We start from the raw sequence: 27,782 nt of genomic DNA on the forward strand, positions 1-27,782 counted from the left end.
TGAGTGGTTCTACAGTTAATGAATTCTTTGATTTGAATCTCTGAATCTTCTTTGTATCTGTATTTTGTGCAGTCTTTGTGTGCATGTTTACACATGATGCATGTTCCACATTCGTGGAATACTTTTGCTTTTAGCCAATCTAACTCTGTACCCGTTTTGCTTGTGTCCATAAATGAGGGGCACAATTTATTCCTCAGGGTAGGGGATCTTGAGTATGGAAATTGTGGTTTACTGTCAACATGGACTGCTAGGTCCTTGTCCATTTGCAGTAAATGCCAATGTCTCTTCACGATTTTGTCTAGAATACTGTGTGACAATATTAATTCTGTCTATATCACTTTGTGTTCTTTTGCTTTAGACTTGGGTACGCAGGTTACCATATCTGTCCTGTTAATTTTCATAATCTTGTCCTGTGCTTTGTTGTCCATAGCAGCAGAGTACCCCATCTTTTTGAATCTTTCGGACAAGAGTGCACACGCTTTAACAAAATCTCCATCTTTACTACAATTGCTACAGTTCTTTTTCCTTAGTGCTTTCTGCATTTGGCATGTATTTGATTTCTTTTTTATGATCTCAATCTGTTCCTAAATTCTAGTGTGTTACCTAGCAAACAAAGCACAGGACAAGATTATTAAAATTAACAGTTCAGATATGGTAACCTGTGCACCCCAGTCCAAGGCAAAACAATCATAGTTCTATAGACAGAATTAATATTGTCACACAATATTCTAAAGACTCACAGAGATTGGACAAAATCATGATGAGACATTGGCATTTTAATACAAATGGACAAGGACCTAGCAGCCCATATTGGCAATAAACCACAATTTGCATACACAAGGTCCCCTACCCTGAGGAATAAATTGTACCCATCATTTTTGGACACAAGCAAAACAGAGACAGGGTCAGATTGGCTAAAACCAAAAGGATTCAACAAATGTGGAACATGCAGCATGTGTAAAAACTGTCATTGGCATTCCCGTGGCAGGAATGTCATCAACAACATGACAGAAAAGACCTAAGGTTCATAGGTTTGATGAAAGCAAAATGTAACAAACATGGGGGTGGCCTCACATTGAAATTTTGTCAAATGGAAACAAGATGTATTTGTCTGCTGAGGTGTACAACAGGCGGCTTAAACAAGTAACATGAGAGGAAAGTCTTTCTATGAGACATTCTGCAATGGAATAGCAAAAGACATTCAACAATGATGTTGCAGGTATTTGTTTGAGCTTTGTCACCGATATGGATGATACGAAGAATACTTCGCTAAAAAATATGCCTGACATTGACGTGCGCAGACAACTTGTTTGAAATGTCATTATTGTAGCTAAACAGAATGATACATTTAGTCATTATTCTAGACAGGTAATGCACTATCATTGAAATGTATAATACTTATCAATTACAGGTTAAAATGTGTGGTATTGGAAGAAGGAACTAGAGCAAAAACGTGAACTTGATTTCGATGACCAGCGCTGCATCCACAAACAGGAAAGAGCTTTTACAAACCCATATGCCAATATTGGCTTCCATGTCTGTACATTTATTAATGTGTGATACTGGATGTTTGATGATACAAGCAAACAGGTTTGAGATTATTTTAAGTACTGCTATGCAATGGGTACACTTGTGCACCCACAACCATTTTTCACACGTTTTTAAGAATTGGGTGCGATTATGGTAAGATCCAGCACTCCTGGACCACAATTCCCAACACACAATGCGGATGTCAAGCTGATGACATAATCGCGGAACGCAGACGTCAATCCGCTACATAACAACAATGATGGCAGCTGTGATGCGAAAGCATGCAGACTGCGAGGGCAATTCCGAACAGGACACCCTGATGGCAATAGTAAGTTGACAATTACAATACATAAAAGGCTTTCGGTCCGGTTTCTGGGCTTGTTATGACATTGGCACCATTTGGATGCAACTCTAGTTGGTTACTCTGTAATAACTCGAATGGCTAATGGGCTATTTCATTAATAACAGATGCCAGATTTATTTTGAGAACCAGACTCAAACAATTTTGGGGCAAATGACCAGCAGCTCGATTAATATTCAGGAGGAGAATGACTATCCCTCAAGCACACGGTATGCTTATTTACTTATCTCCCAATTACTGGACTTAATATTGGACGCTCACTTTGTTATGTTAATGAATTTTGTACCTGACGTATTTCAGGTCACATCTGATGAGATGTTTTTTACGTGAGCAAACCACTGTTGGGTACTTATTGGGTATTCTTTAGCATGAGATCACAGATCGGGTATAGCTATCATGAATTTATGCATGTGCCCCTCACACTCCACCATCGACCCTATCCAACTATAATACTTGTGTGTGCACAAAACCCTGCCCAATAGCAGTACACAGTCACTTAATAATCAATGAGGTTTAAGAATATATCGATAAAAAATCTAAGGGTATGCTACTGTGGATATCCTGCACTGTTTTTTAGCATGCACCTAAAATTGGAGACAAGAAAGAGCACGACGGATCAAACACCATAGGAGTATAATTATGCTAATATGTGCATGGAAATTAGGAAATGAACTAAAAATGCTTATATGTCCACTTTGTGTCCTTCCACAAAATCCCTTCAACTCCTGCTGATGGTATGTACTCATGTATTTCACTTGTTTTGGCAAAATCAATGCCACATATATTTTGGATTTATTATTTATGGGTCTTTAATAATTGTATGTATATGGAAATAATGTGCACAACTCATCTATTGTACCAACAGCCTTGAGAAAGACGTTAGTCGAAACACGTGTTGGCTGTTCAATGAGAAATACATTTGGAAAGAATACATTGATCGACTAAGAACATCACAAAGTGTGCTATTAATAGAATTGATAACTAATGGAAGCATGAATAATTAATTTGAGCTGGTGGTGTATACACACTCTACTTAGTATACGATTTTGGGTTTACCACAGACCATGAGCCACGCAGCTGCCCCTTACACCTGAAACCAACATTCCAGTGCAATTGGGCACTACACAAACCTTCTCTCACAAACATACTATTCTTAACATCAGTCATCCTCTGAGTAGCTGTTTGACTGCGCCTGGGACATTTGCATATATGTGTAATCGAAAGAGAGTCCTCAAGATATACACAAATATTGGTGGCCTGTGGCAATCTGTGTGCCATGCAAAGCCCCACTTTCCACGGCAAAATTTTTATGTTTGGCAGTATCAGCCTGGACCTCTGAGGATGCATACTTCTGACATATAGACAAAAAGTAAGTCATGCTTAGTTAGAGAAACAACTAAAACCGCATCCACCTACACTTCAAGTATTGCAACTCTCAATTTCACTAAAATTGTGTCTCTGTCCAATGACCCGGCCTAGCCAGCTCTAATATCATGCATGTGTACATGTGTGAACTCAGGGGTGGGGCGCTTGTGCAATAGGGGCATTTCTTTGATGATGTATGAATGAATCTTAGCCACTGGCAATTTCTCTGGGCCTTCCTTCAGGATATCATTTTTGGGGTGGGACCAAGCCTATTTTCGATATGGTGTTTCCCCCTCTGGAGTGATATGGTAGATTGAAAAATTATGGTTTGAAGATTTTTTTTAGATATGCTTTGACTTTTTATCAGTTTTCGATTCCTGTTTTATTATGGTAAAACATTATGGGCCTGATTCACGTTTTCCTATGGGTTGCGCCATTATAAAACGTGTCTGTGAATCAGGCCCAAAATATTTTGTGTTAGACGGTAGATTATACTATCATTACTATAAGCTAGAGGCCATCGTAGCGGGAGGCATTTTAACTTGAGTTGTACTCCCACCTTGTGCAACTCACCATCACTAATTGAGGAGTGTCCCCTCTAGCCCCATCTTTCACTAGCAGCCCGTGGAGGGTGGGTTCATTCAACCCCCTGTGAACTTGGACTAACTCCACCCTTGCATCAAACTTGACTGTTCAAGTCAGCACTCAAACCCAACTACCCCTTGTTGACAATGCACTAGAATTAGGGCCTGTCCTATTGGTATTTTCCTTACCTCTGGCCCCACCACTCTTCCTGTCCACAACTTCCTACTCACTACCCATTCTACATCACTTTAAAACGATTCTCTTTGCACAAAGCATTGAATAAGCAAAACAGCAAAACATTCCAATGGTTCCTTGGTGCCTTTTCATTATAAGGGGATGAGAGAGTGGGGAGTGGCGTAAGTCACAGATACTATATTATCACAAGGAAGATCTACGGTCTCTGAACCCATACAATGCCTTAAATGGGATGTGTGTATTGTTGAGCATAAATTAGAAGTGGGGGGCGCTGTTGAGCAGCCGGCAAGATGGCTGCCTAGCTTTCCAGCTCCGCGACCCGACGGCTAACTATCCGTCAGAATCAGCGGATACCTGCAACATCCAGCGCTGGGAACGAGCGCATTGTGCTGCATACTGCCTGCCCTGTGCATAGACCCGTGTCCGGCCGAAAATCAGTGCTCCAGGGCTGTGGGAGACCCCTTCTTCTTTGGACTGCACGCCTGACAACTCCAGCCCGCTGGGCTGTGCGCGACCGCTGCAGGCCCTGCCCCCTGAGCCCTGCCGGCCCGATGGGCTGCTATTCTTCGCTGCTCTGCAGCGGGCCTCTTCTGCCCTGTGGCGGTGTGGGCTGGCATCCAGGCGCCGGGCCCGAGCTCCGCTCTGCCCCCTCTGCTGCGCGCCCGCTCCTCGGCGCGCCTCCTCTTCGCCGCCGCTCTCCTTGCGGCCTGGTGCGTCGCTCGCTACTGCTGGCCTGTGCGGCCCGTACTCCTCGGCCACCCCTGGAGGGGTCCTGGTGTGGGGACTGCGCCGCCTCCTCGCCCCTGCTCTCCTTGCGGCCAGGTGCGCCGCTCGCTGCTGCTGGCCCATGCGCCCACCCCTGGAGGGGTCCCGGTGTGGGGACAGTGCCGCCTCCTGCGACCGCCAGATCCCCGGACGCCACGCCGCAGGGGCTGCTGGAGCGCCCCCCCCGCACTGCTGTCTTCCACCAGATCCGCCAGGGGACCTCCATATCGGATCGCTAGCCCCGTGGGGGCTGCTCGGGGGTCCTTCATTCCCGGGGGCGCATCTGCACCCTTCCCCCCACCTACCCCCTCAGGCTGAAACTGCCACACTGGCCCTAATTGAGGCTTGCCGGTGGACTCCACGCTCCGGTGCCTGGCGGCCAGGGCGACTGAGACCCTTGCGGCGACGGAGACCTGGACATTGTGCCTACAGGTGAGGGGTTTGGGGCCTGGGACTGCCATGCACTGTGCCCCTAAGGGGACCACTCGCTCACACTCTCTACATATGCCAAGTCCACGCGCACAGTGAACTTTAGCAAATTTCCACATATCAAGGGACCGCAGGCCAGCATCTACGCTAACGTGTCTGGGCGGCCCCCCTGTGGTTCAGGACGCCGCTGCTCCTCTCCTGTGGGCAGCCACTAATTTTTGCTTGGCTTGGTCCACCGCCTGGGCACCTCTGAGATACCCCTGGATTGCACTCCTAACCATCGGAGCCCCTCAACTGTGACCCAGGATTGTGCCCCCAATCACTGCTGCACTGGTGCCTTGTGCCCCTCCTGGCCCTGTGGCGCCTCTCGCCAGCTTCACTCTGACCACGGGTCCTGTGCTGGTGCGACTCTGGGCACTTCACCACCCTCCTCTCCCCATACTGTGCAAATACTTGCCCGTGCCCTGAGGTCGCTTGGTGCCCCCTGACTGTGCTGCTCTTCACTGCTGGCTCTGGCTGCCTGGACCCATCTAACTTGGAGGCGTGCGCCGCCTGTCACATATCCTCCCAGGACACAGCCGCTTGAGGCTCTTTGCCTGCCCCATAGAGTGGGTCCGGAGCCCTTGCATATACCTGCTTGGAGTACTCTTCGCCCCAGGCCCCATGCAATAACCGTCCCAGTGCTGACCAGGACCCAGAGACCCTCCCTGAAACCCCGGGGCCTCACTGCTAACCTACTGCAATACCTGCCCTGCTGTTCCAGGTGTGCCTCTAAATATGTCCGGCAAGGCTCGCAGGGCTAACAAGGCTGGAGCGATGGACAAGTTTGCTAAATCACTTGCTAAACAGGATCAGGGGGGAGCGGCACTCCCACAGGACGACCCAGATGTATCCTCATGTTCTCCTCAGCCGGACCTCACGACACTCATGGAATCCATGGCCAAAAACTTTGCGTCATTTCATGGAAAATTAGATGACATAAATGCAAACGTCGCCTCACTACGTACTACACTGGACCAACACGGCGCTAGGCTTGTCGAGGCCGAGACCAGGATTGGAACCACTGAGGATGAGGTACACATGCTCCAGGGCACGGTCTCCGACCTGGTGCGCGACATGAAGCAGGTCAATGCGAAGTGTGATGACCTAGAGTCCAGATCCCGCAGGAACAATATCCGCATTGTAGGGGTTCCGGAGTCGGCCCTCAAGAGCAGGATGGAGCTCGCAGTTGAGACTCTTCTGAGAGACCTCTTGGGGAATCCACAACTCTCACCGTTCTTCACAGTTGAGCGAGCCCACCGTTCGCTGGCCCCGCGCCCTAGGCCGGGTGACTTCCCCAGACCAATTATAGCCAAGGTTCTCAGCTTCAGGGATAGAGACCACATCCTACGTCTAGCCCACGAAAAAGGGGAACTAAAATTTGACTCTCAGACTATTCGTATCTTTCCCGACTTCTCAGTCAATCTCCAAATGGAACGCAGGCAATTTAATGGTGTGAAAAAATTGCTCAGAGAAAGGAAAGTGGGATACGCCATGTTATTCCCTGCAAGGCTGAAGCTCACCCACCGCAATAAACTGTACTTTTTTACGGTCCCTGAGGAGGCGGTCAAATTTAATGAGTCCCATATTCCAGTCCCTGGTCCGGCGGACGATCCTGTCGATGAGGGTTGACTCGGCCTGCCCTGCACTCATTACCTGAATCATTTATGGTGTCATTGCCACGCTTGCTACTTGCAATTTCCTTGTAATCTCATGTATCCTTTCTTCTGTGCATCCATTGTTTGTCGTAACTTGTTTTGAAAGCCTCATGTAACGCGAAGTGGGTCACTAGTGTGCGATATACTTGATACAGCACTTTGTCTGGGTTCTTCTATTTCAATACCCTCTGCTTACTGTACTATACCATGGTGTTCCCTCTACAACTTAACATGGTTTCCGCTTCATGTTATTTTGTGTAGCCCCCGATCAACTGCCCAATCGGGCTCACAGCAGCAGCTACCCCCGCTGCAGTTGCAACGCCGAGTTTGGCTTATTATGTTCACTGGTTGCACCCCTGTTGGGTGCGAGGGCCGGCCTTGCCCCGTTGGGTTTGGCACAAGTGCCTTGGAATTTTGGGTGGGCTCTTGGGCACTGCCCCGGTTGGGGGGGCAGTGTGGGAGGGGGCAGGGGTAGTTTTGGGGTATTATCGCAAAATTGGCAAGGCAGTGGTAGCTTCTGGTACGAGGCATCAGGCCACTGTATCAATGGCCGGCACTTGGTTAACACACTCTCTCACATGCTACTGGGATCCCACCTAAATGGCTACTGAATGGCTATTAGGCTAATGTCTTGGAATATTAGAGAGCTCAGCAACTTCACGAAGGCATGCAGGATCACCGCCTATGTCCAGAGGCACGGGGTCAAAATACTCCTCTTGCAGGAAACCCACACTCTCGCTCATCTCTCGTCCTCTTTTGCCCCTGCATGGGGCTCCAACAAATATTATACGGTGTTCTCCTCTCAGTCCAGGGGTGTCCTCACCTTGATTCACAAGTCCGTGGAATTCTCCCTTCGCACCAGCCACATTGATGACCAGGGTAGATACGTCATCCTCCACTGTTTCCTCGCCAATACTGAATGCCTCCTGGTCAACACATATGCCCCATGCATCGATGCACCCGAATTTTTTTACCACATCCTTGACATCCTCCTAGGATATGTTGGGGTTCCGGTTATCGGGGGGGGGGGGACATGAATCTTATCCTGGACACCGACTTGGACAGATCCGGTGTTGCACCTAGAACTCTGTCCAGAGCCACTCGTCACCTCCATACACACATGCTCACTGCTGGACTGGTGGATCCCTGGAGAGTACTCCATCCATTGTCGAAAGAGTTCACGTTTTACTCTTCTGTCCATGACAGCCACTCCAGGATTGATCTTTTCCTTCTCTCCGCCGGGCTCATGGGCAAAACACTTAACACACAGATTCTCCCGCGGACATTGTCCGCTCACTCCCCGCTCACACTGGACATCGCCTTACACTCGGCCCTCCCCCAGCACTCTAACTGGCGGTTTAAGTCAGATGCACTCCATGACATTCTCTTCAATGCCGACATTCTTGCAGACATTTCCTCGTTCTTTGATAACAATAAGCGCCACGATACTACTGATGGGGTGAGATGGGAGGCCTTTAAGGTTTTCATCAGGGGCATGTGTATCTCTAGGGAGGCTGGGGTCCTGAAGGACATTAGAAATTCTCTGCGCCGCTCTGAGTCCAGACTCAAGGAGCTGGAGCGCGAATATGCGGCCAATCCCTCTCCACCCAAGCTCACACAGATACGAACCGAACTGGATGCGTTTGAGTCCTTTGCCCTCAGCGAGATAAGATACCTTGCCCGACCCGTTGAGGCTCGGAAATATGGTGAAGGAGAGAGGCCGGGCCGTACCTTAGCCCACCTTGCCCGGGCCGAGGGGGGTAGAGCTCGGATTGATAGTATCGTCGACAATGACGGAGTGCGACATTGGTCTGACTGGCCCATTCTTGAGACCTTCGCAGATTTTTATGTGACCCTTTACGCCCAACAACCAGAGCACAGCCCGCAGGACCTGGACGATCTCCTAGACCGTATCCCAATGTCCTTTATATCTCTAGCCACCAAAGAACAACTAGATGCACCCTTCTACCTGGATGAGATCACTGCTGTCATTTCAGCCCTTCCTAAGGGTAAAGCTCCCGTCCCTGACGGCCTAACCACCGAGTTCTATCAGGAACATGTCGCCCTCCTTGCTCCACGTCTTCATGAGGTCTGGGAGGAGTCGCTGCGTCTTTCTACCCTCCCCCGGTCCCTCCGCGAGGCTGTCATCACTGTGCTCCCCAAACCGGGTAAGCCCTTGGATGAATGTGGCTCCTATAGACCTCTGTCCCTCATCAACACTGACACCAAAATCTTCGCCAAAATCATAGCAAATAGGTTCCTCCCCATCATGAAATTCCTGATTCACCCAGACCAGAGTGGTTTCATCCCTGCCCGTTCCACGGCATTAAACATTCGGTGACTGTTCAACGTTCTCTCTAGAAGCTCAGCATGCTACATATTGGTACCATCATCAGGAACCCCCCCCCGCATGTGAAGCTTGAAATCCTGGCGACCGAGGAGGTGAACGTCATGTCAATGATCCTTTTTCACTCGTATCGCTCAGAGGCCCGCACCGACCCAGTGGCCTCCACTATTTGGGTGTGGTGGCAGATTCTGAAGCCCGGCTCTGGTTCCCCGCTTACTACAAATGGCTTCCCCTCTGGTTGTTCCCTGGCCTCTCCCACACACAAGATAAGCTCCTCATGCGACACTGGTTGGACCTGGGATACAGATCATTCTCCGACCTGTTCCCCGATGGGAAATTCATTACCCCAGATACGTGGAAGCCAGGGCACTCCAAGTCCTCACTGGAACTGCTACAATACTTTCGATTTAGGGCGGCGGTCCAAGACATGTGGCCTTCATACCCTGACGGACCCCCTGAGTCCCCCGAGGTCTGCTACATTACCAATTCCGCTGGGGGTAAGGGCATTGTATCCTCCCTATACAAAATGTTAATGGCGCGTGCTGTAGAAACCCCCCACACTGTTCGAGACGCCTGGAGCCGTGATCTAGGATTAAACATCACGGATGATATGTGGACCAAAATGTGCATGCATACACGCAAGGTTTCTCTTAACTCCAGGGTTAGATGTGTTCAATACAAGCTACTCAATCGCCTGTACTACACTCCCTATGCGATTGGGAAGTTTGCCCGGGATCAGTCTCACCCCTGTCAAAGATGCAGATCCAACGATGCGGACCACGCTCACATGTTCTGGTCCTGTGGGGCATTGGCCCCATTCTGGGATGCGGTGCTCCAGACCTTCTCCGAGATAGTGGGCTTTCCTGTCTGCCCTGATCCCCTATCTCTACTGTTTGGACTGTGGGAGGGGGCTGAGGCGAAACGGGAGGCTGTTTTTGAATGTGGCGGCGAGTGTTGCCAAGAAATGCATCCTGCAATGTTGGAAGTGCAGATCCCCCCCCTCCCTAGAAATGTGGCTGAAAGCCCTCACCTGGACACAATCTTGTGAAGAAGACTACATTAACATGTTGCCTAGTAATGCTCGGCCTAAAAACATATGGATAGAGTTTTGTAGCTACTTGAACTGTAAGGTGGACCTGGAGCTTCTATCTTCTCCCCCATCTCCAGATCCGGGGACTGAGCATACTAGACCATAAACGCCTTTATTATTGTTAACCTCTGTCATGACTTTGGCCTCCTGTTAAACCGGTCCTTTACCATTTACGATTTAAATATTTAATGTGTGTTGTTGTTGTAACCTTTCATGTGCCAGCTACTACTTCTTGCCAATAAAGAAAAGTTTAAAAAATAAATTAGAAGTGAACTCAGGAGCCCTTATAACTGCTTGGACTTTTAACCCTCTTTCCACTCTAAGAAAGTAATGTATATGAACAGAATAGATATGCACATACAACCCTATCCTTATGCTTCACACCTGATCGATGTAAAACGTATCTTATATTTCATGAGTTATGAATAACAGGGTAACACCAGCAGTCGTGAAGTGCTATTACCATTCCTCATGTTCACATTTTACAGTATTTGCTATGCATTTCGATACTAAGAGGCAGTCATTCAGTCAAATGTACTTCAATTAGATAACGCTGTTCACAGGATACCCATGACACTTTACAGTCCCTCGTGTACAGTTTCTTCAGCCTGCCAAGTCATTACAGAAGGGGAAAGACAATATGCAAATCAGCTTGGAGCCACCCTAAAAGTCGTAGTCCAGCCCAAACTGCTAGGTCATATCCCTTCTAAACGAGACCACAAGCATCCCCAGACATGTTTCACCCTCACTGAGTGTCATCAGAGAGGAGTAGCTTGGGTCTCTAGACAAGTTGTTGTCTGGACCCAGGAGGATCAGGAATTGGATGTCATCTGCATAGCACTGCAACAGAATGGAGAAGGATTAGAGAATGGCAGCCACAAGCTTCATGTAGATGTTGCAAAGACAAGGCGAAATTGTAGAGCAGTGAGGCATTCCACACATTGGGGTCATTGCAGCAGAAAGAAAGTGACCTTCCTTGACTTTATGATCTTCGTAAAGGATTTGAATGAGGGTCAGCTACTTGTGGGATCAATATGATGTTGACTTTTAATAGCACTTGTGGTACAGTTCCAGATGTCAGGGATGCGTTGCATAGGATGGTTATTGCAGGGCATAAGGTGTAGATATTATCTTTGAGGAACCTGCCAGGGCAAGGATCATTTTTGGCAAGTAAAGCCATCATCGGAGTTGTGATTTTGGCAATGTCTAGATCTGATAGAAGTAGAAAACTGCTGAAAATAGTTGTAGAATACCTTTTGGGCATTTATCTGCTGTGGGTGGGGCCTGAAGAGGCAAAATTGCTTCCTTGATGTTATTGATCTTGTTGATCAGGAAGGTAGCAAGGTCATTACTACGCTTTTGTGAGGGATTTAGATTGCTCCTGAGGACATCGGGTTGGTCCGCTCATTATTTATTTTGAATAGCTCAGCTGTCTGATATGGTGTTGCCATAGCTTGTGCTAATAAAAAAAACATTTTGTGAGATGTATGACTTTCTGATATCTCTGGTTGGACAGCTTGCAAGTACACTGATCAGAGTGTTTGAGGAACTTGTTCCATCTTCTTTCATGTTTTTTGCCTGTTCATTTCACATCATCCAAATTGCAGTTCAAATAATAATTCACTTTATGGGCAGTATGAAATGTATTGCTTATTTTAGGTGCTTCTATGTCTAGAAATGTCAAGATTTCAGCATGACCACCTGGAAGGAAAGTTTGGGGGTGGGTTTTCCATTGTATGCGTAGATGAAGCAGTTAATCATTAGAGGTCAGAAGATCTTCCAAGGAGGAGGCACTTTCCTTTTGTCTTGGTGAGCACCTAAGTGTTATACTTCTGTCAATTAACTTATGTTCATTCCAGAATAAGGAGGATGAGCAAGCAGCCCTGTGGTTGGAGAAGCATGTCAAGTGTGTTGTGTTGCCCTTATCATGAGAAGTTGAGATGAATCATGTTATTCAAGAGATACTGAGAAGGTGAATTCGGGAGACCATCAATTCACATAAGGACGTTGCCAATCACTACTGTTTTAAAGTACCAGGCTAATATGTCTGTCCTTAGGTTTGAACAGTTGTTCAGCAAGGTGTCATATCCTGGTATTTGATAAGCAGTTACCAAGAAGATGAAGGTATTGGCATCTTGAAGGCTTTAATACAGAGTTGTTAGCATTAGTGGGAGCTAGTCTAGAGGGTGCACACATTTTGATGTTTTTGATCAGCAATAAAGATAATGCCTTCTCCTAGGATGTCCATCCTACTTTTAGTGAAAATGTTTTAATATAAGGGCAATTAGGTATCCAGGACAGTGGCAAAGTTATAAAATGTTGTTTCCATGATGAGGATAGTTTGTATAAGGGTGTAGATATTTGTTGCATTCTCTGTGGCCGAGTGAGTACTTATTAAGGCCTTTTTCAGCATTTTGGGGGCTTGCCTCTTTGGTTCAATTTAGGAGACAGGAGGAGAGGAGTGACAACAATTTCTGTGCACTCTGAGAGGGGTTGTATGGCTTTAAGGAGGATGTTATGACAGGTATTCCGAAAGAGCTGATGTATTTAGGTGAGTGTAAATTGTGACGTTCGGGTTGGAGGAGATGGTATGATATGATATGATATTTTATTTATATCGTGCTCATACACAGGTGTATCAGGTGTACAGGTGTAACAGGTTTCTCTGCAGGCGAAAGCAGAAGGCAGATAACGTTAGAGGAGCAAAAGGATGACCTCAAGGCATAATCTGTCATCATTACATTCATTCTGGTCAGCAGGACCTTAAAACATTACATCGAAGAAAATAGTTTTCATACAATAAAAATAATCTGTATTACAAGCAGAACTTGACACCACAAAAAGGTTTGTGCAATAAAAACAATCAATTAATTACATTAAATACATTTTAATACAGATATTAAAACTCAGCCAATGTTCTCATAGAGAATCTTTCTCTGTTGATTCTGGGAATATATCAATGCCATAGCAAGCTGCTCTGGTTAAACACTGCAGTACTTCTACACGAGCAAGCTCTAATTATTCATCTGTCTCTCTCGAGCAAATGTACCATACTCTAAATATTTAGGTCGACACCCCTGTCACAGATGCAAAACTGTCTCCCTGGCAGTAAAATATACAATGTCTCTGACTGTTAGCACTCCATAATCTCTGGGCATAGTCTTCAGAGATGGTGGCAGGCCTAGAAGATCTGGAAACAGAAGACAGGGATGTGATTGATCAATGGAAACAAGTTTGGGAAGTGTTTAAGGTAGCGGGTGCCAGTCGGGATTATGAGTGTGCCATTTGAGGATTGGCTTTCAGTGGTTTACCCTTCTTTGGAGGCTTCTATGATGGAGCTAAGCATGGGTGATACCTATAATGTAGTAGAATTCCATATGTTTTGTGCGTCGTAAGGGCATGTTCTTGGTGAAAAGGAGCAGGTATGTTCTTTTTCTCCGTGAATTGATGCAGGGATAGATATCTTCTGAGGAGAGTTGGTGAGGGGGATTTTGCAAAAGTTGCCGTTGATAACTTTTCTACATGCTTTATGACTTGTGCTTTTAGGATTAGGTATTGTCAGAATAAATTAGGATATCCATCATGAAAGAGTAGCCGGTTTATGGACTGAGAACCGTGGGAGGTGGGGCCATCTGGGTATCCCCTCTGGGGAATCTGTAGAGCAGGATTGGCAGAGGATGTGATACAGGTGAAGATATAACTCCCTGTGGTTTGAGAGGTTAAATGTCAAATAACATTAAGCCATCTGATAGTTTTGAAGAGGTGAACTCACCTACTCGTCTGATGAACCATCTCCTCATTTTGAAGGAGGCAACAATGCTTTGTGGTCTTGATAATAGGATTATGGGATGGTACAAGGGCACATTAATTATGTTCATTCACACTACCTGAAAATTAACATTTCTGGATCCGCTCCTGTAAAATATAGCGAAAAAAGGTTCCACATGAGTACAATTATGGTTTTCTATCCACTATGCATCATCAAATTAAGTGCCTGGACAGATGTATTATGCATAATGGGAGATTACTACTCTCATAATGGCCTTCAAGCAAAGGAAGTTATTGCCCTAATGTTTGTCTGGTAGCAATATTAAACTATTGAATTTAAACTGCCTATGCATTCAAATTGTGAATGTATACTTTAAAGATGGCTGCAGATGAGCCATTTTGTGATGCCCATGTTTTTTGCCATGTCCCTGGTCCCAGCAATACAACCAAATGATCAAATGGGTCTGGGCAGTTCCACCAAGCCGTGCAATGTATTCACTGGGCTTACCCACCAAACCAGCCCAGTGGCACCTTAGCCCCCATTATGGGTCTCAGGCCCAACGACCATGGCATGCAGCCATGGCCAATGCTCTCTTAAGCCAGAGCATAGGCTTTGACCATGCCCAGGGCCCAGGAAAGACCCAGATGAATCAATTGAGCTTAGACTGGGGCCATATACATCAATTGCCATGCCCACTGGTAACTTTACCCAAGAAATTGCCTTTGGCCAAACAGCATTTAGCGTTACTCAAATTCGGGATCCCTAGGTCAATGGCCATGAACGCTCCTCATAAAGGTATGTTGGGAATTCCGTAAGCAATTCAGGCTCTAGGTGCAACAAAGAATGTGTCTATCGATAATGAATGTGAAAATGTAAGATTGGTGAGTCCACCTTGACCCTCCCCCCCTCCTCTGCCCCTTGACAAAACCACACAAAACTTTCGATTTATATTTTTTGGAATGTTTTGTGCAGATTAGGCCCTTAATATATAAGCCACCCAAAACGTGCTCTTCCTATAGGGAGTGCAAAATTCCTTTAATAATCATTACAGGGTCACAATCATTACCCTGTGATATACTAAATTCAATAACACAACTCATGGACATTATGGTTGCAACTGTTTAATTGATATATCATTATTTTCATATAATAAAGCTGCTGCGCTTCCTGAACAGGAAAGAAATGCACCTACACATATTGCTGTATATAGCTGGTGGTCCGGTATGGACTACGATTGGTTAATATAATAAAAAGACTGTGGCTGCAAGGTGAGGCTCTGTTCAGATAGAGGCTATGCCGCATACATAAATATGGAGCATCAGGCACCAGAAGAAGAAGCATCCCCACTCTAAGGGCCTCATTCCGAGGTTGGCGTTAAGGGGTTAACGGCACCGGTAATGGTGCCGGTCCCGTTAACACCTTACATTACAAGGTCCTTTAGCGGGTCCCGCTAAGGGTGGCTGGTTTTACCAGGCGCCCTTAGTGGGAGCCGCTAAAGGACCAGCATGCTAATAACGGGCCCGTTATTAGCATGCTCCCCATTCCCATTGAGCCCTATGGGGGCTCGAATAGGAATGGGGAGGTACCGGGTCCAGGTTCCTTGAATGATGCAATACTGGGTCCTCCAAGGTTGGAATAGCCCGGTAATTCCTCATTCGAGGAACCCGGACCTGGTATGCGGTAAGGGGGTAGCCATGGTGCTGATAGCACCATGGCTACGTCCAACCTCGGAATGAGGCCCTAAATCTCACAACGGTGTCACTTGGGTTTTGTGTGAACAAGAAGGTGATGCGTATGTATAGTCGTGTGACTCTCCAGAAGCAAAGGGAGTATATGTCATGTGGTTAGGATGGGCCGAGATGTGCAAGCAGGAGATGTGGCTCCCCCTAGTGCTGGTCTCAAGGTTAACGAATGTACGTACATGAATGTATCATGCCAATGTATGATTTTCCTTTTCCAAAACCCTGTACAAAAGTCAAGGAATTCGAAGGCATGGGCGCCATTTTCAGGATGCAAACACTCTGTTTCCCTTCCCATTTCTCTGTAGCTGTAAAGGAATAAACGGATGATGTCATCCGCTGCTACCAAGAATTGGTGTTGGACATTGGCTTTTACACAGAGCAACACAAAGAAAAAAATCAAAATTCCTTATTTACCGTTCGCAAAGCAACCACAAGACGGCCCCTGCCATAAACAGCTCTATGGGACTAGATGTGTGAAAACATATTTCTGATAAATCAATCAATTAATCAATACTTTATTCGTCAAAAGGCTTAAAGTTTAAAAGTCTGTTAAAACATCATATTAAAATCATATATAAAAATTGTAAAAGAAAGATATCATCACAGTAACATTAACGTACTGCACATCCAATTCACCTTAATACGAATTTGATACAAAAAGGAGAGGACATAATAGCAACATTCCAATCATTGCTCAGATAATTAAATACAAAAATCACTTCATAATTGAGCGATAAGGTTAAATGTTAGACAGGATTATGTCCAATAGACCTCACAGTAAGGTCCCCAAAACACATACTAAGAATTACGCATAGGAGGGAGAGTTATCTCGCAGCCTCCCAATTACAATGAATAGGACTATTTCTTGGACATCAATCATTCGTTTTTTTGGGCTATTAGCCACTGTTTGCACATTCTGGTCATCGTTACATTCTCCACAGTACCTCAGTGCATCCGCCATAGTGGGGATGCCAGCTACACTGAACAGAGGTTTTAAATAATATGATCGAAGCACCCTCAATTCAGCACACACAAACAAACAATGGGGAATTGTTTCTTCTCCTGTGTGACACAAAGGACAAACCCCTGAACTGTCGTCATGCCAGGATTCTGTACAGGAATTGTGCCCATCCTGAAGCATACAAATAGAGCATGGGCGTTTCATATAATCCAAATCTTGTTCATAACAGTAAGTTTCACCTAGTGGTACCTAGCTGCAGATTTAAGTTTATTAGCTGAGTCCTCCATACTCTTCCTCACCCTGATAATAGCAGCTATATTAATTCTACTAAATGAGGCTTTATTAATACTTAGGGTTGTCCCACAATGCAGGTTTATTAATTGCAAACAGAGTCGTTCGCATGTTTTGGCCAGGGTAAGCTCTTCCAACAGAAATCACATTGCTAATCGGGCACACATCAGTTTCTAAATGCACCAGTGTGTTGGGGGAACTTTGGGGTACCATGATACGTTTCTTTAATGCATTATTTTCCACTCTCCCAAGACTAGTTAGATTAACATAGCCCCATAACTCTGTACCAAACTGTTAGCAGAAGTTAGTGCTTGCTTCTGATGAAGCTCAAAAGCAGGGGAAATTGTACCCCTCCCGTGTTTGTTGAAAAAACGACCTGATCCCACCACTGTTCTGTTCCATTACAGAACATGCCTTGTCTAGTTTATTAGCTTTTTTATAACGCATCTAATACTGTACTTGAGTTCGGTTTCTAAGCGTGGATTCGGGATTTGAACTTCTGTTGCACCTGATTTCATTCTCCTTAGAGATTCTACAGGTTGAGAGGCATCTGTGCTAGTAGGTGGGGTGTCCACATGCAATATCCACCATTTGTTTTGTAAGCAATAACACATAATTGTTGTTTATGGCTTATTTAGGCCAACATTAGCACATACATAGGCTTCTAGTCGGCATCCTCCCGCTGTGATGCCACACCAGTGGAATATCTAAATCACATTCAAAGGCCGTGCCATGACAGCAGAAGAATAAGGCATTTTCTCATCCTCGTCAGGTCTCTGGGGGTTTTAAGAGGGAAGATGGGTAACACAGAATGAGAATAGGAGTGGTTGGAGGGATTCTAGGTATTATTTATTTGGCACAGGTTGCTTATGCATCCCACATGTCGTCCTTATCCACCCTGCGGAATGCTGGTCCACAGGGAGAGTGCAAAGGGTGACAAAGAGTCTCCAAGGGGGCCAAACACAACATCAAATTCTAGATATCATCTAGAAATAATGGGGTTAATTGCACCTCAGAGTTCCAAGTGGCATCATAGATAAGTCAGTCTTCACTCTACTTGACTATAAGATGCAATTCCGAACTAATTGGTGCAGTATATATTCCATTGTTGATAGTAACCCACCTACAATTCTATATATTACCCTACACTTGTCACCAAACGTTAGTTTGGCCTGACCCTCAATAATAAACATCTGTATCCCTCAATGTGTTTTCTGATTATGATTTAAAAGACCCATTGAACAATGGTGGGCAACATGGGGATTGGGAAGCTTGTCTTGCAGCTCAATTCTGTGTGAAAATGCCCCGAGGAAAATGCAGTCATGCGATGAAATAGTCAGCAAAACAAACAATGCAATGTGTGGAAATGGAGCCAGTTATACGGTTGCCAAAAAACTTATTTTTAGTACAAGGCTGCAACCCTACAATGATCCAGACCTCTCATAAACCCTCCACAATTGCCCTTACTCCATTCCTGTACCTTACCCTAACTGTATAACAACACTTTCTCTACCCTGAACACTTACCTAACACTAACCCTTCAGCGTCCTAATGCATTTTATTTGCATATGTCTCAATACAAAATATCAAATAAATAGAAAATGAACAGTGATCCTAACTCCAAGCACATCACCAGCTTGCCACAACTTCCACAGCCCTTGCCCCAACCCAGACCATTGCTCTAATCCTAACCTTTGCCTTACTCTAACTTACCCTAATGCCTACTCTAACAAAACTGTAGCTTTAGTCTAACCCTATCCTAACCCTAAATCATCAGCAGTTCCGTCCCAAAGATACCTATTCCTTTGCTTAAAACGTTCCCAAACCTTTACCACATTTGCCCTAGCCTTACCAGGACTGCTACTGTAACACCCTGACACTTAATCTACTCAAACCACTAACCAAACACCAACATCACCAGCCCGGCTACAACCACTCTGACACTAACCCTTACCCTAGTCATAGCTAAAATCTTTACTCTAATGAAGGCAAGTCCCTCTACTTGCACACTCCAGAGTAAATACAACCCGCTAGGGAAATAACCCAAGAAATAAGGATCACTCGTACAAAATACAAGTGCCAGCAAAGAACTCTGCTGCCGAGAGTGCTCTGGCCTTACATCATAAAACATGGGGTTATAACCACGCAAAGGGTCGTTTATATACAAGCCATTTTGGTGCTCCTGATTGGAGGCACCCTACACATGGGCTTGCTCCATATGGGATGGCAAGCAGTAATTGGCTTGTTCTTCTCTGTCGATCTGGCCCCATGTGGGTCAGCTGGGCTCATCCTCGCAGTGAAGGTCAGGGCATGCATAAACCACAATGTTTCAAAGCCAACCTAAACAACTAAAACAGCCCATTCATTCACAATGGCAGGCACCTGGGTGGCACAGGAAAGGGATGCCTGGGAGAGGGGAGGATAAATTACAGTCATGCTGACCCGCGCATTCAGGGCTCCATTGATACCGCAGTCCCTGGACCCAATGTCTCCCCTCTAGGGATTGATCTTTGATTTACCCTTCCCGGTATCTGGAGACATGTGTTACTGCTAGGGAGATATACAGTCATGTGGGCTTTAGATCTGTAGTGAGCACTTTATGGAGGTTAGGACCTGGGGTCAGGTGCTTATCAGAGAACAGAGGGAGTAGGGGTCGGGTTAGTGATGTGTGGCCAGCACCAGACTGGCTCGGTGGGGGTTGGAAGCTCAATGGCAGTTTAGTGGCGATGAATGGACTCATTGCGGGGCCTGGTACTGTCTCATGCTCTGTGCCGGGCACATTCCTAAAGGTGATAGTGGCTATTCGCAAAACTGTAGGGACAAGAGGGAAATGGACTTCCGTGGGAATGAGGCTCAAGCAAAGCCAGCATGCTGTGTAGAAATTGAGCTCTGTGAACGGGGAACGCGAGCAGCATGAGTCTGCGGCTTGTCAAATTTGGGGCCTATGACAAAATGGCCCCAAATCGCGAAGTGGGGGCATTTCTAGTGCTAAGCATCCATTGCTATCCACTACAATGTCTCTATATGGTACCAGGTGGTACATACTGTTCCCCCCTCGTAAATTACATTGCCTCATATGGGATTCGCCTTATTTGGAAACGCCTAGGGTGGTGGGATAGGCTCATTCCCCTCCCAACACTAACTCTAACCCCTATCCTTACCCTAACCCCTATTCTAACCAGGCAAACCACAAGCCTGATCAACTTTCCCTAACCCTAACATTCGCCTTAGTAGCTGTTCAGCAATACATTTTTTGTTTGGTGACTTTTCACTGCAGAGGTATTTTCATCACATTATTTCTGTGACTACATGTTCTGTTGGAAACATTTTCACTGGATACATACACCTATAATGGTAAGTGGGAATTTCAGTAAATGAATGAGTGAATGAGTGAATTAATCGTGATTGAATGAGTGAGATCATTCTTGCGGCTCATAACTGTCCTATGGTATTACATACTTCAAAACGTTGTTGCAAACACATTTAACCACTCCATTGTCTAGCCTCTTATGTCCAAATAAATATATAATTGGATAAAATGCAAAAGTTATTTCCCCAAAAAAAGAAACCGGGAACATATTTTTGATTAATAAATGTGGAAATGTTGCAATGGCATGTTGGTTAGCTCATATTGCGCAAAACACATTAAAATACATTATCATCTGTCAGCAATATTGTGCACAGTTTTGCCTACAGTCGATATGGAAATACCACATAAAAGGAAAAGTAATTTAAGAACAATTGCAAAAGAAATGTTCATACAAAAAACGTCCAGGAAGTTAAAACTTCAAACACAGTAACCGTCTTGAAATAGACATATTAGGCAGACAACCCCTGCATCTCGAGCCATCCAAAAGAACCTTTTCTAAATCCACACCACATGTGTAACAACATAGAGGATATTAATTAAAGTCACAAACATACCTGAAGGAAATAGTTGATACTTCCACCAGAGCCTGTGTCTCTGTCCACTGCTTGGATTTTGAAAATGCTGCTTCCGGGTGGAGTGTTCTGCAAACCAGGAGTTAAATGAAATTAGCATATTATTACATGATCGACGCCCTGTAAACCAATAAGAATGCTCGAAAAATAATCTATGCTATAGCGTAATTCCAAATATTCTGACTTGAGCAGCAGTTTAGAATCATTCACTTTCCTTTTTAGTTGCCAAGCCCTATGTGCAAATAAACCTATAGAACGTGGGAGGCGTCATGGGTGCTTGAGCAATAACTTGGTGACGCGTCATTCTCTTGCGATCATGAACTTTCTCTGTGCCTAAAAAGCTTAATTAGGTATTTGAATGTTAAACAATTAGAACTTGATGTTAGACAATCTAAAACGTTGTGAGGATACTGTGTGAAGAGGGTTATGAATTCTGTATCTTTCCACACAGATAATATGTCACTAATGAGGAAACAGGTAGAGTGAGACAGAGAGAAGCTGCTAAAAGCAGAAGGGAGGCGAAGAGAGAAATGGGAAGGTGTAGGTTTAGAGAGAGGACGAGAGGATGATACATCTCAAGGAGTGGAGAGATGAGCTAAATTGCTAAAGAAAGAGGTCAAGATATCCGCGTAGAAGACACACATTCAAAAGAGTAGAAGATTGAGTGATTCAACAATAATCAGAAGAGAAATGTAGAGACACGGGCATAAACATTCAGAAACATAGAAAGAAAGGGACGAATACTGTAAGAAAAGGTTATTGTCAGCCAGAGAAGGTATCAGAAACATGGATAAAAGAACAGAAAAGGTGGGAATAGAAAACTGAGGCCCAACGCAAATGTGCCAACTCTTCTCAGCCCGACCTGATGCTTTAATGAGATACTGCCTACACACTAACTGAGAACTACTCACCCACTGCACCCTCTACCTGAATGTGCCTGCTGTTGTACTATGATATAGCCACCCCCACAGGTTTCCTAGAGAAAGTGTAGGGCAGGTGTACACATCATCTCTAGTGCCCACCCTCTCACCTCCGTCATACTGCAATAGTAGCAAGAGAGTACTATGCGCGACACCAGGTATTGTTCCAATACTGCATCGAAGATACAAGAGACATTATGGACTCAGACAACTGTATGAAATGTACGGTTGCACTGACATGGTGGAAGGATATTTGCATTCACCATTGGACATCGAAGAGCTGTAATTGAAATCAGACAAGGGCAGAGTGACATCATAAATAGGAGACACAAAGACGCACTGAAACTATATGCAAATAAGTTAAGACTAAGTGACAAGAGAAACATGTAAATTAATACACAGAAATCAGGTGCAAGAACGAAATAAGTGATAGGAAATGAAGTGAATGTATATATGCAAAAACACAAGGTAGATGAGACTTATAGAAGCTTGCTGCAGAAGAAAATATAATGTGATTAAAGCAGCCATGATTAAAAGATGGACATCAGACTTGTGTTAGGAATAACCAGCAGAGACAGACCAGGGCTGAAGAGTTGAAAAGCGAAATAAAACCAGCTTTGTGTGAAGAACAAAGAATATCTATTGGCCTGGGATCAAGGATAAATAATTGCAAGGCACAAAGGGAGTCAAGAGGATAAGCCATGCAGGTAAGACATATTTCTCCAGCATGGGGTCTGGCATGGATTCACATACTCATGAATATTCCCTGTCGTCAGGCTGGGAATCCTCGGTAAAAGAAAAAACAGTTTCACTTTCACTTACAAACTGTATTTTCCCTGTATCAGTCACTGTACTCTGGGTCATACTGTTTCCATCCAATGATAGTCCTCTCCGTAACCTTCTCCTTTGGCAGCCATCTTCTGATTTTACCGCATGCTTCAGTGTTGGGAGTCCTCGAGTTTGCTCTGTGAACTACTTCTACGTTTTTTTTCATGCTTTCGACGGAAAAAGGTTCTATTTTTGTTCCGAAAGAGCCTGTGTGCTCTTTTCTCCATCTGCTGACAGCGTTGATCCGTTATCAGTGAATTTCAGTGACCCTCAAGGGCGAAGATCGTCGAAGAATCCAGAAGGCCATCGGGCCTACTTCGTGCCCTCTGACCATGACGGAGGAGAAGAAGAAGGGAAGTTACCTCTAAAAGTCCTGCACCAAGTGCAGGCTACTACAGAATGTGTTTGTGGAAGACAAGTACCTGCAATGCCTCTACTGCCTGCACCCAGACCATAAGGAGTGTGAAATATGCCTCGGGTTCTCCAAGAAGACGGCAAGGGACAGGCACAGTACCGTAACGCTAAGGCCTCTGCCCCATGCTCCAAGCAGGGTTAGGCCTCACCCATGACCGGCCGGTCAGATGAGAGGTCTTCTAAGTCCTTTGAGGGCACCTCATCCGTGGGGGCCCAAAACAAGGCCAAGAACCGCAAGTCCAAGTCCACTGGGTTTGCTGCGTAAGCGGGTACCAAGGTGGATAGTGTGCAATCTACATCACCCGCCGCCTCCATTGCCAGCCGGCAATCAAGCTCCCCCTGAAAAAGGAAATCATCTACCGTGGCTAGAGTGCGGGAGAAGTCATAGAAGCTGCGGATGGAGGAGATGAAGAAGGCAGATCTGCCCAAACAGGCCCAAGCGGCACAGGCTAATACTGTGTTGATGATAGAGTTGGTGGCAGCTGCTCTCATGACAGCTAAGGGTGCTGACCCTGTGAAGGTAGCCCCCACACCACAGAAGGTATCCCTACCCACAAGGTGTGACACTGCTACAGTGACTTTGGCAAAGTCTGCTGGCACGCCAGAAGGGGGAAACTGGCTCACGCTCTGGTTGAAGCCCTGCAGGGGATTAAAAAGGGGGGGTGAGAAGGCCCCGAAACAGCCTTCCCAAGCCGTGGCCCAAGCCATGGAGGTCTCATCCAGGGACAACGAGGACCAGGAGTCCTTGCACATGGTCCAGGAGGATGTGGAAGAGGGGAGCGATGGCAACAACGGCGACGGGGACCACAGTGCAGGGCCTAGTTTTATGATCCCGGCAGCTCAGCTGAGGGATGTGTCTCTGGACATTCTGTCAACCCTTCACACCTTGGTATCAGAGATCCAGAAAAGGATGCCACCGGGCCCGGTTCCAGTGGTCCCCTAGGCCCTGTTCAGCCTCCAACGAAGAAAAGGAACCATGATCCGATGCCCCCATTTCATCCTCCACATCCGCATCAGGCCCTTTCTCCCCCAGCAGACCCAGACACGGGTTTGGAGACAGATATGGCCATGACTACGTGACTACGGACGATGACAAGGACATTGTCGCAACGGATGGCGAGTCTCTGCTTTTGGATGCACCACCTAGGGTATCCCCACCGGACGAGGTGGGGTCGTTCCACTCCATGATCGCGGGAGCCTATAAGCTTTTCCAGCTTGTGCCCGAAGAAACAAGGATGGAGGGTTTCTTGTACCCGAGGCGCAAGGACAAGAGGAAGACAATCATGGTGGTGCCCCTTCTGGATGACGTGTGGGAAGAGGGCCTGGTCCTCATGAAGAATCCTTGCATGGCTCCAGCTAAACGTGATTGGCTGGAGAAGAAGTATCAGCTGCTGGACTCTGCACCCAAGTGCCTGAGGTCGTAACCATTGCCGGATTTGGTGGTATCGGCGGCCGCGAGGAAACGGTCAGCTAACCCATCCTCGACATCTTCAATCCCTTCGTACAGCGAGGGGAAGAGATGGACACCATGGGAAGGAAAGTGATTTACACCACAGCGTCCACTATCAAGCCGGCCAATGCACTGGCGATCCTGGCCAGTTATGGCAGGGAGATGGGGTACAAGCTGGGGCCTATTCTGGAATTCCTCCCCAACGATAAGAGGATGGAGGCAATTGCTCTTTTCTAGGAGGGGGAAGTTGCGTCTGATCACGCCATTACGATGTCATTGGACATCGCCAACAGAGGGTTCCGGCAGCTGGGGAACGGTGTCTGCCTACGTCGACAAGGATGGATGAAGGCCACAAATTTCCAGTCTGAGGTCCAGGCGAAGGTGTTGGAGATGCCCTTTAATGGAGAGAACTTGTTTGGGAAGGTCATCGCCGAGTCCCTCATGGTCATTAAGGCAGATACAGAGACAGCCTGTTCCTTGAGCACCCTCCAGCAGCAGCGCTCTTCTTTTCGCTCCTCCAGGGGAAAGTCGAGAAGGTCTCCAAATGTTTCTCCTTTTCGCACCATCAACCTTCCAGATCCACAACCCAGGCAGCCTACAGAGGCTATTCCCAAGCCTACGGCAGTGGAGGGCAGCAACCCCAAACCCGCAGGACAGAATGCCGGCTCCTAAACAGACCTTAATCGGCAGGGACGTCGGGGCCCCACGCATGTACCCCGGTGGGCGGCCGGCTGGCGAGGTTCATCAGCGAGTGGAAGAATATCACCACTGACAGATGGGTGCCAGATGCTCTGGCCCAAGGACGCACCCAGGAGTTTCAATGCATGTTTCTGCAGATCCCTCCGATTACCCGTCAGGAGCAGCACAACTCTCAGCTCCTGCAAGAGGTATGGCTATGCTGTGAAAAGGGGCAACAGAGCTAGTTCCCCAATGGCTCAGGGGCTCTGGAGCATGGTCAGAAAGAAGACAAGGAGTTGAAGGCCCATGATAGACTGGCAACGTCTCAAAAAATACTAAAGTCCCAAAAGTTCAGGATGGTCACGTTGCATCACATGCTCGGCCAATTGGAGGAAGGAGACTTCTTGACATCACTGGACGTGGAGGATGCCTATTTCCACGTCCCCATTCACAAGAAAAATTGAAGGTTTCTGCATTTTGTAGTGCAGGACCAGTACCACCAGTTCAAGGCCCCACCTGATTGAAGTCAGCCCCCAGAGTGTTCACAAAATGTCTGGCACTGGTGGCGGCCCATCTACGTCTACGGGGCATACATTATACCCATACCTCGATGACTGGCTCATCTGGGCCCGCTCACAGGAGATGGCCGTCGGACACACACTGTCCAGCTACTGATGAATCTGGGATTCTCTGTCAACTATCCGAAGTCCTGCTTGACAACATCACAGAACATGCTATTCCTAGGAGCTGCGCTCAATACAGACACTTCCTGGCATCAGCCTCGGAGGAGGGGGTAGCAGCCATTCAAGGGAATGTGCAGCGGCTGTTATCGATGAAACTCCCGCTGTGTGAACCATCCAGCATGAGTTCGTGGATGCTCGCTAGATACAGGTGTCCAGAAGCTTCACAGACAAGATCCAGCTCTATGAGGAGTTCCGTATGGCAACAGGGTGGTGGGGCACCTTCTCCAACAACGCCCGGGGCACGGGGATTCAAAACCCGCCATACCAGGAGACAGTCACCACGGATGCTTCCCTGGAAGGCTGGGGAGCCCACACTGAACGTCTGCACACCAGAGGCCAGTGGCTGCTTGAAGAGAAGGGTCTCCATATCAACATTCTGGAGCTACGGGCAGTGTTCTGGGCCCTTAAGTCATTCCTTCCATCTCTGAAGGGCAAGGTGGTGAGGATCTTCATGGTAACACCACCACCATGTTCTACATCAGGAAACAGGGGCACTCGCTCCCCAAAACTCTCCAAGGAAGCGCAGGACTTGTGGCACTAGGTCGTCATACAAGAGATGTTCCTTATCCCTCTCCACCTAGCGGGAGTCAAGTACACCATCGCAGACTCCCTCAGCAGGGATTTGCACTCCTGCCATGAGTGGGAGCTTCGGCAGGACCAGGTGGACCGCATCTTCGCCAAGTGAGGCAGTCCCCGGATTGATATGTTTGCAACAGTGGTGAACTTCAGATCCAGAGGTTTGCCAGCAGATTCCACCAACCAAGGATCCTGGCGGACGCGTTCTCCTTCCCGTGGGAAGGGATGTTTCGGTACGCATTTCCTCCATTGCATCTCCTGCTACGAGTCATCAACACACTCAAACAGTGCCAATGCAGGATGATACTCATCGCCCCAGCGTGGCTGAGGCAGATTTGGTATCCGGACCTTCTCAGCCTGTCAGCGTCCCCGGTGTGGGAGCTCAATATGGTGCTCAGATGGCTCATGGGGGCCCCCTTCCAGCCTATGCATCAGGCCCATCTCAAGTTCCTTTCATGGAAAACTGCTTTCCTTGTGGCCATCATCTCGCACCCCTCTTTTATGCTGAAGGTTCTGTTTGAATTCCACCTCAACTTGCCTTTTGTGTTACCTGTTTTTTTCCTGAAGCCCTCATCAACGGCTTAAAGGGCCTTGCACTCGCTGGACATTGCTCATGCCCTGAAGTTCTACGTGACACGCACAAAGAGTTTTCAGAAGACTTCTGAACTGTTCATAAACTTTAGTCCTGTGAACCATGTGAAGGCCTTGTCCAAGGCTTCCATCTGAAGGTGGCTATCCTTCTGCATCATTCACTGTCATTGATTGGCAAACCAACCGCTGCTCTGCTGTCTGAGAGCCCACTCCACCAGAGCGATTGCTGCAATGACGGCATTCCTGTCAGGCAGGTGGAGGTCCACGCACACCTTCATGAAATTCAACTGTATTGACAGGGATTCCAGGGAGGAGTCCAGAGTTGGCCAAGCAGTGCTATGCAACCTGTTTGCTTGAGCTGAGCCTGTTCCAGAGGCAAAAGTTGATTGCTTCTGTTGCTCCTTGCCACCTCCCGTGGTTGTGTAATTATGTACTGCTATGTATTTGTCCTTCATGAGCATGTGATTCCATGCCAGACCCCATACTGGAGAAGGAACAAGTTACTTACATGTA

The 27,782-nt window shown here is 46.7% G+C and overlaps 1 protein-coding gene across 2 annotated transcripts in view; it reads right to left on the bottom strand.

The window, feature by feature from the left end:
* CDHR1 (cadherin related family member 1) overlaps window positions 1–27,782 on the bottom strand; it is a 712,137-nt gene that overhangs the window by 352,858 nt on the left and 331,497 nt on the right. For both annotated transcript variants that reach the window (XM_069610819.1, XM_069610820.1), the window contains exon 6: window positions 21,052–21,138. In XM_069610819.1, the coding sequence (XP_069466920.1) occupies window positions 21,052–21,138 (87 nt within the window). The remainder of the gene's footprint in view (window positions 1–21,051; window positions 21,139–27,782) is intronic.

The sequence above is a fragment of the Ambystoma mexicanum genome, chromosome 8 (assembly GCF_040938575.1).
Source record: "Ambystoma mexicanum isolate Mex_15411 chromosome 8, UKY_AmexF1_1, whole genome shotgun sequence".
Taxonomy (NCBI): domain Eukaryota; kingdom Metazoa; phylum Chordata; class Amphibia; order Caudata; family Ambystomatidae; genus Ambystoma; species Ambystoma mexicanum.